The sequence below is a fragment of the Rhinoderma darwinii genome, chromosome 7, assembly GCF_050947455.1.
Source record: "Rhinoderma darwinii isolate aRhiDar2 chromosome 7, aRhiDar2.hap1, whole genome shotgun sequence".
Classification (NCBI taxonomy): domain Eukaryota; kingdom Metazoa; phylum Chordata; class Amphibia; order Anura; family Rhinodermatidae; genus Rhinoderma; species Rhinoderma darwinii.
Genome location: NC_134693.1, coordinates 38,920,518 through 38,938,143, shown reverse-complemented (window position 1 = coordinate 38,938,143; position 17,626 = coordinate 38,920,518). Strand labels below are relative to the sequence as shown.

The window sequence follows — 17,626 nt, the reverse complement described above, 5'->3', positions numbered from 1 at the left end:
ATTGAGAAATAAATCTGCACAGAATATTGAACCTAAAAACTGTATTAAAAGGTGGACGTTCATTTTATGCTTAAAGAGGCTCTGTCACCAGATTTTCAAACCCCTATCTCCTATTGCATGTGATCGGCGCTGCAATGTAGATAACAATGACGTTTTTTTTTTTCCAAAAACGAGCATTTTTGGCCAAGTTATGAGAATTTTTATATTTATGAAAATTAGCCTTTCTTAAAGAGGCTCTGTCACCAGATTTTGCAACCCCTATCTGCTATTTCAGCAGATCGGCGCTGCAATGTAGATAACAGTAACGTTTTTATTTTTTAAAAACGAGCATTTTTGGCCAAGTTATGACCATTTTTGTATTTATGCAAATGAGGCTTGCAAAAGTACAACTGGGCGTGTTTACAGTAAAAATACAACTGAGCGTGTATTATGTGTGTACATCGGGGCATTTTTACTTCTTTTACTAGCTGGGCGTTAGGAATGGGAGTGTATGATGCTGACGAATCAGCATCATCCACTTCTGTTCGTTAACACCCAGCTTCTGGCAGTGCAGACACAGCGTGTTCTCGAGAGATCACGCTGTGACGTCACTCACTTCCTGCCCCAGGTCCTGCATCGTGTCGGACGAGCGAGGACACATCGGCACCAGAGGCTACAGTTGATTCTGCAGCAGCATCGGCGTTTGCCGGTAAGTCGATGTAGCTACTTACCTGCAAACGCTGATGCTGCTGCAGAATCAACTGTAGCCTCTGGTGCCGATGTGGCCGACACGATGCAGGACCTGGGGCAGGAAGTGAGTGACGTCACAGCGTGATCTCTCGAGAACACGCTGTGTGTCTGCACTGCCAGAAGCTGGGTGTTAACTAACAGAAGTGGATGATGCTGATTCGTCAGCATCATACACTTCTATTCACAACGCCCAGCTAGTAAAACAAGTAAAAATGCCCAGATGTAACATAATACACGCCCAGTTGGACATAACTTTAAACACGCCCAGTTGTACTTAAGAAAGGCTCATTTGCATAAATATAAAAATGGTCATAACTTGGCCAAAAATGCTCGTTTTTGAAAAAAAAAAACACGTTACTGTTCTCTACATTGCAGCGCCGATCACATGCAATAGGAGATAGGGGTTTGAAAATCTGGTGACAGAGCCTCTTTAAGGATTGTGTCGAGTTGGAGATGTATTGGTATATTATAGATTTCTATTTATTTTTTTAATCATTTCCAGGTGGTACTTAAAGATGCTGCAGTGCTGCAAATGCAAACAGTGGTTTCACGAGGCCTGTGTGCAATGCTTGCAGAAACCTATGCTTTATGGTGACAGGTAAAAGGAAATTGTTCAAACAGGATATTGCTTTGCCAGGTGTCTGTTAGTTGTGTTAATTTTACTATTTGTGAGGCTGGGTTCAAACGTCGCATTATTGGAATCATAACACTTTATTAAGAGTGTGTAAAATATTACATGCTCTGCATTTTTATTGGCAGGCTGTCAGCAGACGCAAGCTGTTTTAGTGCATATCTCCTACTCCATAGAATACAGGCTAACCGAAACAGAAACCACCTTTCTGGAATTAGATTTCAAATCACTCACCATTACCTTGTTGGAATGCTCACTGCTTGTAAAGGGAGCAATTATAACAAGCATATGAAAAAGGATAGGTTTTAAGCCTTCCCACAGCATAATAGTGCCCGCATCGCGCCGTACAATCATGGTGCAGGGATGGCATGAGCTCAGCAGCGGGTGTCATTTGTAACTGCTGGTATCAGAGTTGACTGATCCTGGCTGCTTAACCCCTCAGATTCCTTTGTAAGCCCATTATCGCCCCCATGACGCACCGGTGGGTTGCCATGGAATTATTGCAGTGTATCAGTCAGTCTTAATGAACTTAAAGGGGTTTTCCCATAAGGGACGTTTGACATTCACAGGATATGTCATAAATGTCAGATGCAGGTCCCACTTCTGGGACCCGCACCGATCTCTGGAACGTGGCCCCCTAAACCCCGTTCTGCCGCTCTGTGTTGCGACTGAAGCAGGAGATTTCCGACCATGAATAAATCCGAGCAGCTCACTGAACTATGCTGTTTTTGTAAGTCCCATAGAACTGAATGGTAGTTATAGAAACAGCGTAGCTCGCATGTTATGCTACTTCCTTAACTGCCATTCACTACTATGGTCAGTCAGGAAGTGGCCGAGAGGCAGCTGGAGCAGTAAAAGGTAGAATGGAGATTAGGGGGCACCGCTCCAGACATAGGTGTGGGACCCACATCTATCTGACATTTGACATATCCTGTGGATATGTCATAAATCTCCCTGATGGGAAAACCCCTTTATACTATATTTATTTTTTTTACTATAAAATGAACACACAATTTATCCTGCACGGTGACCCACTGTAAAGGAGAGAAAAATAACAAAAAAATAAATAAATCAAAAACATGCCAGAATAGCTGTTTATCTAGTTTGACTCATTGGATGCTGCCACTAGAAGGAATTCAAAAGCGTTGGCCCCTCCCACAGGATATACCCCTCCTACAGACACCGAGCTAATGCAGTCTTCGCTTAGTATCCGTAGGATGCAGACACTTCTGCTTGTACAGTAGGCTGTTTTTTTTGTTTTTCTTCTATCTTTCCCTTTTTTAGCAGGGAAACAAGCAACGATATCCGCCTGCTTTCCCTTCTAACAGTGGGCGCATGCGGTCTGCCTCACTGCGCCTTTGTCCCCCAGCCACATGGAGAGGGCTTCCCTTCTGCTCTATATATTGGGAGTCAAGGTGGCCTTCCACTATGCAATTGACCCTCCATCTCTTTGTGGTGCATGTCGGCCTCCAAGCCAAGCATCCGTGGCTGCACCACCCACAGCATTTTCCGGGTCTATTATGGAAGTCGCTGAACCGGAATGGGCTCGTTCCCTTTCCTAGGCTCTCACCCAGTCCATGGTGGGCATCCTGGTTTGCCTCTTGAAACAGCCCTCTCAGGACTTTCCATCCACGTCCTCACGTAGCAGCCCTTTAAAAAACAAAAAACTGGTTAGATATGCTTGTTGTCACCCACCATCTGTATCTCCTATTTCGTCAGTCTCTCCTCTCACCCTTGGGGGAGCATTATTCCCAGTGAGGTCTTGTCCAAAGGAGAAACTTCCTATTCGATCTCAGAGCTGGACAAGGAGCAGTCTAACAAACTGCAGTGGACAGTCTCATTAAATTGGTTTGAGACACCTTACAGGTCAAAGTGTGGAATCTGCACCCTCATCAGAAGGGGCCTGCTTTTGCTGAGCTAAATGGTCTTACAAGTCCTTTCCTTCTATCCCAGAGTTGAAGGAGGTAGTTTCCAAGAAATAGAAACACCCTGACAACAAGTTCTCTCATACAGCTCGAGGGATCCTATGTATAGCAGAAGCAATCTCCTCCAAATGGTTAGCCTCCTGTCTCTCGCCTAGCCAAGACTTAAACTATTCCCATGGCGGGTGCACCTTCGTTCTGCGGTCCCTTAGAGTCCTCAAGGTCATCCTTTTGGAGCTACTGACTGGACCGTTTTTCTTCTACTGCTTGAGTTAGCAGAGCCTCCACTAAATGGGCTTGACAACTCAGTCACGGTGTTCTCTCTGGGGTACCTCAAGAGGTGTTAGTGGACATCTCCCATCTGCTCTTTAGTGCAACTAAATACTGCTGTGAGGCCTCTCTGGATGCAGGACGCTTTGTGGCTCACATCTCGGCTTCTATTTTTTTGCTGTTTGCAGGACTTCCTGGATCAAATTCTGGTGCGCCAACGCTGCACCAAAGGGGTCCTTGACTACTCTTCCCTTTGCGGGTTCCTGACTGTTTGGGACCCGTCTTGATGTGATCATTTTGAAAACCATGGGTAGATGGAGCTCTTAACTACCTGAGACCAAGATCTGTCGTTCCACAACCTCTCAGAATTTTGTTTTCGACCTTTTCATAGTTTTGGTTTCTCTCACACCTTAGGTGTCTGGATGCAGTAAGTTGTAGATATAATATCTAGTTTGTCGGCCTGCCACCTGACCAGTTCTTTCAGTCCACATCTCCTATGTTGTCCTCCCAGGGCAGCTATCTTTTATTTTAATTTTTTTTTCAGGCAATCTATGCTTTTGAGTCAATGACTAATCATCCCCATTCCTCCAGATCAGAGATATCAAGGTTTTTACTTCAATCTTGTAGTTCCACAAAAGGATGGGGCATTCTGGAAACTGCAGGTCTTAGGGCCTGTGGTCCCAACTGGAATCCTCCCTTACCATAAATCTACTTGAATCGAGGGTGATATTCCTTTGTCTCCAACATTATTTGTATGGACTCTGAAAGGTCCAATGTCATAGATCACGAAGAAGGGAAATTGAGTTCAGTAGTGGTGGCGGAAGCCGAGGCTAACCTGCAGCTGGCGGAGCTCCACGTTCCTACCCTCCTGGCAGTGCACATCCCAGGTTTTGACAGTTGTGTCACAGATTTGCTTAAACGTGAACAGGTCGACCCAGTTGAAAACGTGTTTTTGGACAGAAATACTCCAGGTGCGACAGGCCAGATGTGGACTTGATGGCGTCCATCTTCAACCGCACGGTTCTCCAAATCTCGAAATCCCAAGCATTTGACGCTTTAGTGGATTTATGGGACCAATTCAACCTGATTTATCTCAACCCCTTCATCCCAGGCTCCTCAGGAGGATCAAGGCAAGGGTTTTTTTATTATCCTTGTGCCCCCAGATTGGCTACGTCGTTGGTTTGCCGACGTTCCCTTTCTTCCACCCGAGTTTACAGTTGCTACATTTAACGGCATGGCTGTTCAAGCCGCAGTTTTAAGGGCACGGAGGTTTGTCGGAGTGGCTGAAGGATAAGGAAGCCTTTCAAATATGGTGGTTAATGCAGAATGAAAAAGATCTAGTTATGTTGGTGTGAGGATTGAAATCTTCCTCACTTTTTTTTTTCTCTGTTAAGGATTCTGTAATTTCTCCAAGAATGACTGGATCATGGTCTTGCCCTGAATTCCCATAAGCTGCAGGTCTAAGCGTCGGTCCCCCACTCATATGGTTCTGGATGCTCTGCAATTGGCTCTGTTTGAAGAAACACAGGAGATCTCCTTAAAGAGGCTCTGTCACCAGGTTATAACTTGACTATCTCCTACATAATATGATCGGCGCTGTAATGTAGATAACAGTGGTTTTTATTTTGAAAAACCATCATTTTTGAGCAAGTTATGAGCTAGTTTAGATTTATGCTAATGAGTTTCACAGTGGATAACTGGGCGTGTTTTTACTTTTTTACATCAATGGGAGGTGATTTCGGGTGCTTTTATGGTGCGGTCTTTGCGTCAATAACCGCACCTAAATACTCCGTGTGAACTAGCCATTTTAGCCATTGTGTAATTAATTCTCTGCCCCATAGTGATAATAGGCAGTAAAATTAGGTGCTTTAGTTTAGACCAGCCTATAATGTATCCTGTTTGATCACTAGAAGTCCTCAACTTGTAATTTTATTTTTTTTCATGATTTTACATGGATAGACATGGCAAAATGAACACTACAAAAACGTTACAAAAAAAAAAAAAAAGTATTGAAAATATGCCACTTTTAGATGGTTTCTCTATAACTATGTAATTTATCTAATTTGTTTCGTTTCCCAATGGCTTCCTACAGTTTAAGTGTGAAATACTTGTAAGTAAAATAATTTGATACTTGAGGAATTTTATCTGCAGTAAATGTAGGCTAAACGTTGTCATCGCATCTCCTTCAACAGGTTTTATACGTTTATTTGTTCAGTCTGTAATTCTGGACCAGAATACCTCAAACGTCTTTCTTTACGATGGTAAGTTTGTATATTATGAAGCACAAAATATAGGAATACACATAAGCTTAAAGAGGCTCTGTCACCAGATTTTGCAACCCCTATCTGCTATTGCAGCAGATCGGCGCTGCAATGTAGATTACAGTAACGTTATTTTTAAAAAACGAGCATTTTTGGCCAAGTTATGACCATTTTTGTATTTATGCAAATGAGGCTTGCAAAAGTCCAAGTGGGTGTGTTTAAAAGTAAAAGTCCAAGTGGGCGTGTATTATGTGCGTACTTCGGGGCGTTTTTAATACTTTTACTAGCTGGGCGCTGTGAAGAGAAGTAACATCCTCTTCTCTTCAGAACGCCCAGCTTGTGACAGTGCAGATCTGTGACGTCACTCACAGGTCCTGCATCGTGACGGCCACATCGGCAGCAGAGGCTACAGTTGATTCTGCAGCAGCATCAGCGTTTGCAGGTAAGATCGACTTACCTGCAAACGCTGATGCTGCTGCAGAATCAACTGTAGCCTCTGGTGCCGATGTGGCCGTCACGATGCAGGACCTGTGAGTGACGTCACAGATCTGCACTGTCACAAGCTGGGCGTTCTGAAGAGAAGAGGATGTTACTTCTCATCAGAGCGCCCAGCTAGTGAAAGTATTAAAAACGCCCCGATGTACGCACCTAATACACGCCCACTTGGACTTTTACTTTTAAACACACCCACTTGGACTTTTGCAAGCCTCATTTGCATAACTACAAAAATGGTCATAACTTGGCCAAAAATGCTCGTTTTTTTAAAATAAAAACGTTACTGTAATCTACATTGCAGCGCCTATCTGCTGCAATAGCAGATAGGGGTTGCAAAATCTGGTGACAGAGCCTCTTTAATGTTATAAACAGTCGAAGGCTTAGCATTATTTGGCAAACAGTCAAGCGTCATGTCCTTTTCTGTGTTTTTTTGTTTTTTTTGTTTTTGTTTTGTTTTTTTCTGCCTGCAAAAAACTTTGTGTGAACTAGGCCTTAGACTGTTTGCAGTATATGTCAGGAAATATGCCTGGGTATACCGTTGTGCTGATAAATTGACATATCCCCAGCAGAAATTGTAAGATGTGAACCACCTTCTTTTTTTTTTTTTTTTTTTAAGAAAACGAGTGATCAGACAAAACACACATCTGGTATTTATTTTTTTTGTGTTTCAAATATAAACTACATCCGCTTGATCAGTTTGATCAGAACTGATCAGCATTTTAAAGTTTTTAGATACCTTTCTATAGCCTTTTCCTGATTTATGAAGCAGGACTATTTTTGTTTGCAGATCCTTTGACAGTACTTTTGATTTCCCGATGCTTTAGTAACCAGCAAAATCAGTGCAGCCGGGTTAAAATGCACAAGGGTTTCTTGAGAGCTAAGGAATTAATTGGGGCAGATTTATTAGTACTCTCAAACTTCGCTTAAAGGGGTTCTCCACTACTGTACAACTGATGACCTATCCACCGGATAGAAATCGAGAAAAGGATCTGCAGCACTCGAGATAATCCAAAGAAGTGTGTGTGGTGTTTTTATTCACCAAGCCTAAAAACACTCGCAACGTTTCAACCCATAATGGGTTTTTATCAAGCACCACCTGATAGGTCATCAGTATATGATCTGTGAGGGTCTGACACTCGGTCCCTGCACCAATCAGCTGCTCCGGTGGCCTACGGGAACCGGATGTCATTGCAAAGTATGCAATGTACCGAGCTGGAAGTAGTTGGCTCCGTACATTGCATAGCGGACGTGCTGCAGAACTGCAGCTCTGCTCCTATTCACTTGAATAGGAGCAGAGCTGCAGTACCGCAGCTCGACCGCTATTCTGTGACCGGGGCCATCTGCTTCCAGCATGGATGTCCGGTGCCCAGAGGCCACCAGAGCAGCTGATCAGTGCGGGGTCGGGAGTTTTTTTGAGCCAAAGCCAGAAGTGGATCCACAATATCTTAGAGGACAGATTATAGGTAATAGGCCTAAACATATTGTTCATGTAATCATAATCTCACCATTTTCAAAACGTAGTAACAGACAGACTGCTCCAAAAATCACACTGTATACCAGCATGACTGAGGCCAAACCGGATCCCACATATATGTGATGTTTTTTTTTTCATTGTGGCTTTTTCTTTTAAACTGGAGCCTAGAGGTTACCTATACCACTGTATAGCATAAATCACAGACATCCATTAAACGTATACGTCATGAGCCTTTCATGACTTCAAACGAATGCCAAAATAGTGTATAGGTGACAGATTACATTGTTTTTGCATCCTACGTTTACCGTATATATCATAAGCTGAAGAAGTGATGTGAATGGGGCCATACTTGTAATTTTATTGACTTTAAATCCCTGCTTCTCCTGGACATAGGAGTCCAGTGGGTGGTCCTGCTCTGAAATTGACAGTTCTGTCTCTATCTATCCATCCATCCTACTGCTTGAAGCTCCGGTGCATGTGCAACATGATAGGTTACCTTTTTATTAAACAAGTTTCAAGCATTTTTATCAAAGGTTTCATTCTGAGAGCTTTTACTTTTTCCATCTGATTGTTTGATTTAAAATCTTAGACTATCTGGACACACTAAAACCATTCTATTCTGTTTTGTTCTTTTTGACTCCTAGGGTAGACGTAGCACACCTCTGTCTATACAATCTAAGCGTTATTCATAAGAAGAAGTACTTTGATTCAGAACTTGAACTCATCACGTATATAAATGATAATTGGGATCTATTACAGCCTGGTGAGGTACGTACTGGCGAGGTATAAGTGTGTCAACGTAGAAATTGATTGCAAATCACTTGAAGTTTAGTAGTTCTATTGAGCACTTGTCAGTGAGTAGATATCTTCCAAATCCCTCTAATGTATTTTGCATGCAGTTGCCATTTAGGATGAATAGTAATACAGATTAACTAGATTACAAATTGATACTTGCATTATCTTGTGTCTAACCAATTTATGGAATGAAAATAAATGTGATCTTTGCAAATAAAAAGGAAACCAGCTCAGGCAAAGAACACCATTTTTATTTTATTTTTTCTCCAGAGAATTTTTTGTAATGCTGCTAAAGGCACATTGGATCTCAATAGAGCCGCATACGGTACCTGAGCATGCCATTGGTTTCATACACTCTCTATTGGTGGAATGTCTTGCTGTACTTCTGCACCATACAGAAGTAAGCTACACTGATTCGGTTACCCAAGTTCCGGAAGCATTGTAGCTCGCTGTGCTATGCTGTTTCTATGGCTGTTACAGAAATCGCGTAGCTCAGTCAGCTCGGCTGTTACTGTAAGGGTCAGTTCACACGTAGCGTAAATACTGTGTATTTTACGCAATTGAATTAGTTGCGCAAAATCCGCAGCGTATACAGTAGCGGCAGAGTGAATGAGAGAGAACAAATCTCATCCACACGCTGCGTTAAGTATGGAGCAGAAAAAAACGCTCAAATTGACCTGCGGTGCGGAATTTTATTCCACAGCATGTCAATTGTATTTGCGTAAACGCTGCTTATTTGTTGTTGCAGGTTTTCCCAATTTAATGCAATGGGAAGGTAAAACCCACCACAAATAGCAGTTGTGTTTTTTTGTGGCAGGTTCGCAGCGATTGTCGAAAAAAAAAGTGTACTTACCCAGGAGTCTGTGTTTGTTCCTTCAGGCCGGCCTCCTGGGATGACGTTTCATCCCATTTGGCTGCAGTGGCGGTCAATCACAGGAGGCCAGCCTGCTCGCAGGTCGGTTAAGTACTGCAGTTTGCGGCAGCGGACATGGTGCAGTTTTTCGCCTGGAATTCCTTGCTGCGCACAGGGCGGATATGCTGCGTGCTGTTACGCCACGTATCTGTCCACCTTGCCACTTATTCTCAGCCCAGATGCGATGACCCCTTGTCTTTAGATAGATGCGGGTTCTGTGGGGATGCCATATATGTCTAAGATAGGAATACCCCTTTTAATTTACGTTAAAAGCTATTTCCTCCTTTTAGCTGGCTGATACACCCAAGTCGGACCGATATGAACATATTCTGGATGCATTAAATGAAAATAAGACGATGTGAGTGTTTTTTTTAATGTTTACATACTGATTTATACTGATTTATTTTTGTAATTATGAATGATGTTTAAATAAAAAGTAAACCGAATGATTGGCACTGCTCTCTTTTGGTGCACTATATATCCCAGCACCATGCATGAACCTTGGCACGGCTCACATCAATCAACAACGGGTGGTGCTCCGTGCTATATAGAAACAAGTTCTTGGATTGCAGAAAATAGTGTCCACGGCACTCACCATTCAGTAGAAATATTCTTTGTTTAATCAGCAAAGCAAGTCAGTAGATGTGGATCACAAGCCTGGTCGAGGCCTCCAGGAGAATATTTCTACTGAATGGTGAGTGCTGTGGATTTTATCCTTCTCTTTTGGAAGTAAAAAGAAAAACCCACACCACAGCACCTCTTATAGAGCCCTGGCACACAATACCACTATACACTTAGCAGATGAATATTGTACATACGTGGTGGGGGGATCAGAGTGCTGTTTTGAATGCTTTTGCTAAACACACACTACTTTTTAGAATATAATTGCATAAGGAAATTATGCAATCCTTCTCAGTTTAATCTGTATAACAAAGCTATTGTTCATTATAAATGGTGGTTCAGCAAGTCCTCTGAATTGAAGGGTTTTCTAAAGAAGTAATAAAACAAAATCATTGTATTATACAAATGTCTGCAGCTTTATAATACTCTTCATTTTTCAATTCCTCACCATTTTCAAGATCTATCAGTCAATTACGTTTTTTTTGTGTTTTTTTTAATTCAGAGGCTAATTTCCTGTGGATTCATCTGTCATTCACTTATTTCCTGTATTGTAATTCTCATTAAACTGTTTACTAACATGTATAAGGATGCAGCAATAATTGGGCGGTTTTTTAACCCTAGGAGTATGGTGCCGTACGGAGTTCTTGCAGCTCTGTAATGTGGTGTCGTAAGGACTTTGTGTGCCCCTGTACCATTACCAGGGTGCCCCTGATGCAGTGCTATATTTTTTTGCATCTTTGAAACTAGCATTGCTGGCTATAGTAAAGTAAGGGTTAAACAAAGTACTTTTTTGTTATTTTACCAGAAAGCTTTTCTGCAACTTTGACTACCAAACATTAATGCAAAGAAAAAAATAATAAAGTGTGTGTGTGTGTATACTTTTTTTTTTTTTAAATAAAAATTATTGAAGGTTTTATGATTTTGGCAATAGTAGTGACGTTTTTGCTAAGTACACAGAAATGTCTAATGAAACCCTTAGACCCTGCTGTACTGACCTCTTTTTACAGGGCACTGTGACACTTTTTTATGTTGTTGTAAATATTCCAGTATTATTGCAACACACTTTTAAATGCTCAGGTTTATGTCTGGCAAAGAAATTAAGAAGAAAAAACATTTGTTTGGTCTGAGAATTCGGGTCCCACCTGTTCCTCCAAATGCTGCTGTTAAACTTGAAAAGGAAGAAAGCACGTCCCATGAGTTCAAGATTAAGGGAAGAAAGTCATCAAAATTACTGCCTGTTGCAAAGTAAGTAGTATTCAAGGTTCAATAAGTGAAGCTGCTCGTAAAGCAGCACATCTTGTAACATTAATCACGGTGTCTTATGTTGCAAACATTGAGGGAAATGTATTCCACCAGTCAGAACATTTATTGCACTTACTTGAAAAATATTCTGCTTTTGGTGCTTAATCATCTGCCAAGAAAATATTCACCTATAGTAAATCATCCAGTTTCAAATATTAGCCTAATCTGCTTCTTCGGGTACGGATACACGTAGCGGCCGCTATAGTTTAACGTCCCATGTGTTTTTGTGATCCTTTAAAAACCGCCCGATTTTCAGTACAACAGCATGTTGGCTCAGTGTCCTGTCTACCGGGGTATATTGAGGTGTGCAGAAGTTGTGACATCACTGGGTGTCTTAAGTTTTGTTGTTTTTTTTTTTTTTTTTAAATATTTGTGAAAATTTCTAACGACTTATTCTAGAGAGGAAAACAATATTGAAGTTAAGAAACGGAAACCAGTGGGTCGTCCTCCAGGTTCATACAGAAGGAAGATCTTACAGAATGACAGCTCTAATTCTCCGTGTCCGGTGAGCAGGAAGTCCTATTCCAAGAAGTTGACATTTTGTTTTTAACTTGTTAATTTTTTTCAGGAGCGTAGAATGAGCTGCAGTGCTCAGGTGCTCAGGTGCTCCGTCATTAGTGTCCTGTGCATATCTGATTTACCAGACATGTACTTTAAGCCTTCTTGCCCGCAACACACCTCAACCACACATTTTATGGCTAAATTTGCTTTATTATAATTTTGCTTTATTATAATTTTGCTTTATCAGAATTTTGCTTTATCAGAATTTTGCTTTATCAGAATTTTGCTTTATTTGAATAAGTATTCTTTAATGCGTAGCTCCAGTCACGTCAAGTGCTGCACTGGCAGAGTGTTTCCATACAACGCCGAAAGTGGCTTCTGTAAAGCGGTAAACTCTGGGTAGGAGCACAATAGTTGACGTGACTAGAGGTATACTTTAAAGAGAACGTGTCACAGAAGTACTTGCTGAAAAAAAAAAATCATGCCGTGTGCACTGCTGTTGTTTAAAGTATCTATTTAAAACTTGCTTTCAGCCAGAGAAATAGTTCCCAAAGTGAATGTCCACGTTTTTATGTTGTTGGTTTTAGGTCCAAAGCTCTATGCCGATTTCTTAGTATACCTAAACCTAAAAATCTGGCTGCATTCCGTGTATAAAGCAACTACAGGTAGCCAGACCGTTGTTTGTGTGTTGTCTATGCAGCGGATTTTCAGCTGTTTTCAGTCAGATGAAGGTCCAATTGCAATAAAATCACGTTAAGAAATGAATTTGCACCAAATGTTATACTAATGTAAAGGTGCCACAATATTTGCCACGACGCTTGCAGTGTGCAAAAAAACTGTTTGCATTTTAACTGGAAATCCTTTTCGGTGAGACATGCAGAAATATACATATAATATATATATTTCCTCTTCACTTACAATGGAAGTTCTTGTCAAACTAATGATCGTTCCAAATACAATTTCATCCTACTTTTATGTTTTCTGTTCTTTTCATCTTAGAAAATGGAGAGTGATGCAATATTGAATACTAACACATTTGACTCATCACATCAAAGAACGTAAGTTACAGGATTACGTTATTGATCATTATTAGAATTGCTTTATTTTGTTTGTTCTTATCTTTGAAATCTGTTTTCCAATGGCTGTATTTCAGGAAAGCTGATATCACCGCTTTTTCATCTAGTAACTCTGATTTAGAGTCCAATGGAGCTCCCAGTTCAAAAGAAACTACCTCAGCCAGCCTTTCCAGGTACGTGAATTTATGGTCTCTAAAAGATTCTTGTTGAGCAAATACTGAATATAGTATACAGTAATATCTGTCTGGTTAAATATAATGCAATTGTATGGTTTCTGATGCGCTATGTGGTCCTACTAACAGGCTAAAGCTGGATCTAAGCATTTGTGTGTAAGCCAACAGATACCCACTTTACCATTCTATCAAAGGGGGTAGGGTGAGCAGCTGCTGGACACGTCTGGCCCCATCACCCACTGTGAGAACAAAAGTCGATGAGCTGGAGAGATTTCAGCAGGATCTGCGGTTAAATTTTAACTCCTTCACAACAGCCATACGTTCTAACTGCCGATGCCCCGTGCAGTTATGTATATAAACGTTGGTAAACTGAAACGGGGTTTAATGTGTGCAGTGCTGCTTCATTGTGAGCAGCATTGCACTTTCCTGTCTGCCAGCTCTCCACAAGTGCCGGTATGTCTCCTCCTTCGCAATCGCGAGGCTGTATGCATGGGGCCTCATAATTAGCACTTAAAGATTAGATAAGGCTATTAAAATTCTGAGTATCAAAACCACAGTTTAAAGAGGCTCTGTCACCAGATTTTGCAACCCCATATCCATATCTGCTATTGCAGCAGATCGGCGCTGCAATGTAGATTACAGTAACGTTTTTATTTTTAAAAACCGAGCATTTTTGGCCAAGTTATGACCATTTTTGTATTTATGCAAATGAGGCTTGCAAAAGTACAACTGGGCGTGTTGAAAAGTAAAAGTACAACTGGGCGTGTATTATGTGCGTACATCGGGGCGTGTTTACTACTTTTACTAGCTGGGCGTTGTGTATAGAAGTATCATCCACTTCTCTTCAGAACACCCAGCTTCTGGCAGTGCAGACACAGCCGTGTTCTCGAGAGATCACGCTGTGACGTCACTTCCCCAGGTCCTGCATCGTGTCAGACGAGCGAGGACACCGGCACCAGAGGCTACAGATGATTCTGCAGCAGCATCGGCGTTAGCAGGTAAGTCGATGTAGCTACTTACCTGCAAACGCTGATGCTGCTGCAGAATCAACTGTAGCCTCTGGTGCCGATGTGGCCGACACGATGCAGGACCTGTGAGTGACGTCACAGATCTGCACTGCCAGAAGCTGGGTGTTCTGAAGAGAAGAGGATGTTACTTCTCATCAGAACGCCCAGCTAGTAAAAGTAGTAAACACGCCCCGATGTACGCACATAATACACGCCCAGTTGGACTTTTACTTTTCAACACGCCCAGTTGTACTTTTGCAAGCCTCATTTGCATAAATACAAAAATGGTCATAACTTGGCCAAAAATGCTCGTTTTTTAAAAATAACGTTACTGTAATCTACATTGCAGCGCCGATCTGCTGCAATAGCAGATAGGGGTTGCAAAATCTGGTGACAGAGCCTCTTTAACTATTCTTCTTCCCTCTTTGCATGTTTTCCATGATCTATGGCCTTTTGTTTTTAGAGCTTTTCTTGCATTTTTCTTTAGTCCTACGTCAGACATGAGAAGAGTGACGCGCACAGGGCGTTCCTGGTCTACCCCTGTACCACCACCTAAAAAGCGAAGCCGCCATCCTCGAAAAGCTCTTCAAGCTCATAACTCAGACATTGGAAGGAATGATGAAAGGAAAGAGGATTCTGAGCTTACCGAACTTAACACAGATATTGTTAAAAATGTAACAGATCATGACTTACAGATACATCATCTAAAGAATTCTATTACCAACTACTTTGGGGCAGCTGGCAGAATAGCTTGTGGCGAAAAATATCGCGTTTTGGCTCGTCGCGTTACGCTTGACGGGAAGGTGCAGTATCTTGTGGAGTGGGATGGCGCCACTGCCTCCTGACCTCTGTTCTGGACAAGCCTAAACTTTTTTTTTTTCCCTTTTTTTTTTTTTTCCCTTTTTTTTTTTTTTTTTTTAAAATTCAGGTTTTTTGAAGTGATAAATAACTTATTATTCACCCCTTTACTGCCAAAGTGCCTACAAAACACATGGTAGCAAATGGGTGCTGGAATAGAAAGAAAAAAATATAGGTCTATTTTTAAAGCATTTGAGTGGTGACAATAGAGAACATTGCTTTTAACCAAATATCTGCAACAGTGCACATCTGTGAGAATGGCGTGGTTTACAGTATTCTACGTAGTTGAGCATTAATGTTTTGTATGCACAATTTGAGTCAAGTGTGTAGTGCAGTTTAACCCTTTACTAGATGGGCTGTCACTCTATTTAATAATACTTTCAACTTTTATAAGTCTTGTTACCTCCCTGTCTAGTACATCAGGTGAAGCTGAATCCGTTATTTCACGATTGTGCAGATTATTTTCTTAGAATACCTTTTATTCTGATAAGGCATCTAAACCTTTTTGTCACAAATGGTTACCGGACAGGTTTGATTTACCTACATGCGTCTTTATCCAAGTGACATTCCCAAGATGTTTATCTATTGACCCCCCACCCCTTCTTGATTTATTCTAAATAAAGTGTGGATAGACCATTTCTACCTCTACTGTAACGAAAAGATTTGAAGGATTAGACATCTTGACAGTACATACGTGTAATAAGAAAAAAAAAAAAACCCTGCCGTTGCCAAAATGCAGCCTTTGCAAGTCCATTTTATATCCACCAGCAAATTTGTCATTGGCTCAACGAGGTTCATTAAAGTGAACATTAAATATAAGAAATTCCATTTTAACAGCATAATAATGAGGTATTGCTGAACCGATTGCTGCATTAAACACATAAAGGGGGCTTCCGTCCCCTAAAAATAAAGTTTAAATGGCAGAATGTGAAAGAAAATCCATTCTTACATTTTGCTTTTTAAATTGGGCACAGTTGTCAGATCTCTGATCCCTGGAGTCTCTCTCTGCTTTCCGTTGTCACGGCGTAACTATGGACTACGCGTCACCGTGCGACCAGCAGTCGCTAACCACAATCATTGTTGTATTGAGAAGTTGTACTTGTGGGGGACCCTAGAGTATAGTGAAGCAAAAATGGTGCTAAATTTAAAAGGTAAGTATATTAGAATAGGTTTATTTTTTGTATGCGCCATTTTGGGCCATTTTAACTTAATTTCTTTGTGTTTTTTTTAAACTTATGCAAATGCTAAAAGGACAAAATCTATGTTGGAAGCTGCACCGGGACGTGTGATCAGCTTTCTAGTCCAGGGGGATACACATGATTTGTGAAATTCTGATAACGTGATTGGCTCCTATAGCAGGGGGAGGTTATTTATGGCCATTTATCCTGATGAAACTATTTAGGTTTTACATTCTAGATTCAGTGGTGCTGTAGCCTTCGCTGCACTCATTAATACTAGACGTTGACTGGCACTGTTGCCTTTAAGCAATGTATTTGAGAACTCTTTGTTTTGTATATTGCCTATGTATGTACCTAGTTAGGTAGCAATCTTGTTTTATTATTTCTTTTCAAATGTGATCTATGCAATATATCTTGTTTTTTTATTTCTCCAAGTATGTGACCAAGACAGGTAAAAATTTTATTTTGAATTGTTGGGAGCATTTGTAGTATTGACACACAACACCCAGCAAGTAGGTAGGAAGAAATGCAGACGTTTTGTATAATGCTATTTTGCGGACTCTAATTTTGATATTTGTTGAAGAACTTTATATTATGCGGAAACCATTGCTAAACCTTCATTTTTACGACACTTTAAGGTTCCAGCAGTGGACTGTGCCTGCATTTTTTTTTTTTTTTTTTTTTTTTTAGACCTTTTCAAATAAGTGCTTTTTTGTCCCCCTTGTAAAGACTTGAAAAACCATGATTAATAATTGGTATGTATTCCTCCATGTTCCTCTGGTTTGTATTAACACACAAAACAGTATATTTTTCAGCCAATCAAATGGTTACAAATTTTGTTTTTATCTTGTAAAAAAAAAATTCAAGGAATAATTGTAACATTTTGTACAGAGCATCCAAAAATGTCTTTTTTAATACTCTTGTTTTTTTTCTGTTTTAGAATTACAAATACCACTGATTACGTGACATATCATTGCATCTTATTTATCTTCTAAAGTAAAACGCTACTTCAGTGATACAGCTGTACTTTTCTTTCTCATTGTAACCCCATCATTAAAGTGCATTACAGTAGAAAACTATAGTCCTGCTTCTATTCATTGTTCTCAAAATGCTTCATGAGTGGATTTATTTCCTAAGGCCTCATGCACACGACCGTAGCCATATGCACGGCCGTGATTTTCGGGTCGACCGGCAGCAGACTGTCAGCCGCAAATCGCGGGCAATGCACATGGCTGCGGCCATTATTTTCAATGAGCCCGGACCGCAGAACACGGCCGTAATAAGACATGTCCGTTCTTTCTGCGGTGCGGACTCCCGGCCCGTGCACAGACCGTAAAAACTACGGTCATGTGCATGGCCCCATAAAAATGAATGGGGCCGCAATTCTCCTGTGGATTTTCGGGGGAATTGCGGCTGCAAA

The 17,626-nt window shown here is 41.0% G+C and overlaps 1 protein-coding gene across 1 annotated transcript in view; it reads left to right on the top strand.

The window, feature by feature from the left end:
* MTF2 (metal response element binding transcription factor 2) overlaps window positions 1–17,295 on the top strand; it is a 40,463-nt gene extending 23,168 nt beyond the window's left edge. The window contains exons 7-15 of the mRNA XM_075833200.1: window positions 1,232–1,327; window positions 5,745–5,813; window positions 8,427–8,550; window positions 9,781–9,848; window positions 11,189–11,356; window positions 11,813–11,918; window positions 12,914–12,972; window positions 13,068–13,163; window positions 14,658–17,295. Coding sequence (XP_075689315.1) covers window positions 1,232–1,327; window positions 5,745–5,813; window positions 8,427–8,550; window positions 9,781–9,848; window positions 11,189–11,356; window positions 11,813–11,918; window positions 12,914–12,972; window positions 13,068–13,163; window positions 14,658–15,015 — 1,144 coding nt within the window. The 3' untranslated portion in view covers window positions 15,016–17,295. The remainder of the gene's footprint in view (window positions 1–1,231; window positions 1,328–5,744; window positions 5,814–8,426; window positions 8,551–9,780; window positions 9,849–11,188; window positions 11,357–11,812; window positions 11,919–12,913; window positions 12,973–13,067; window positions 13,164–14,657) is intronic.
* The last annotated feature ends 331 nt before the right edge of the window (window positions 17,296–17,626 follow it).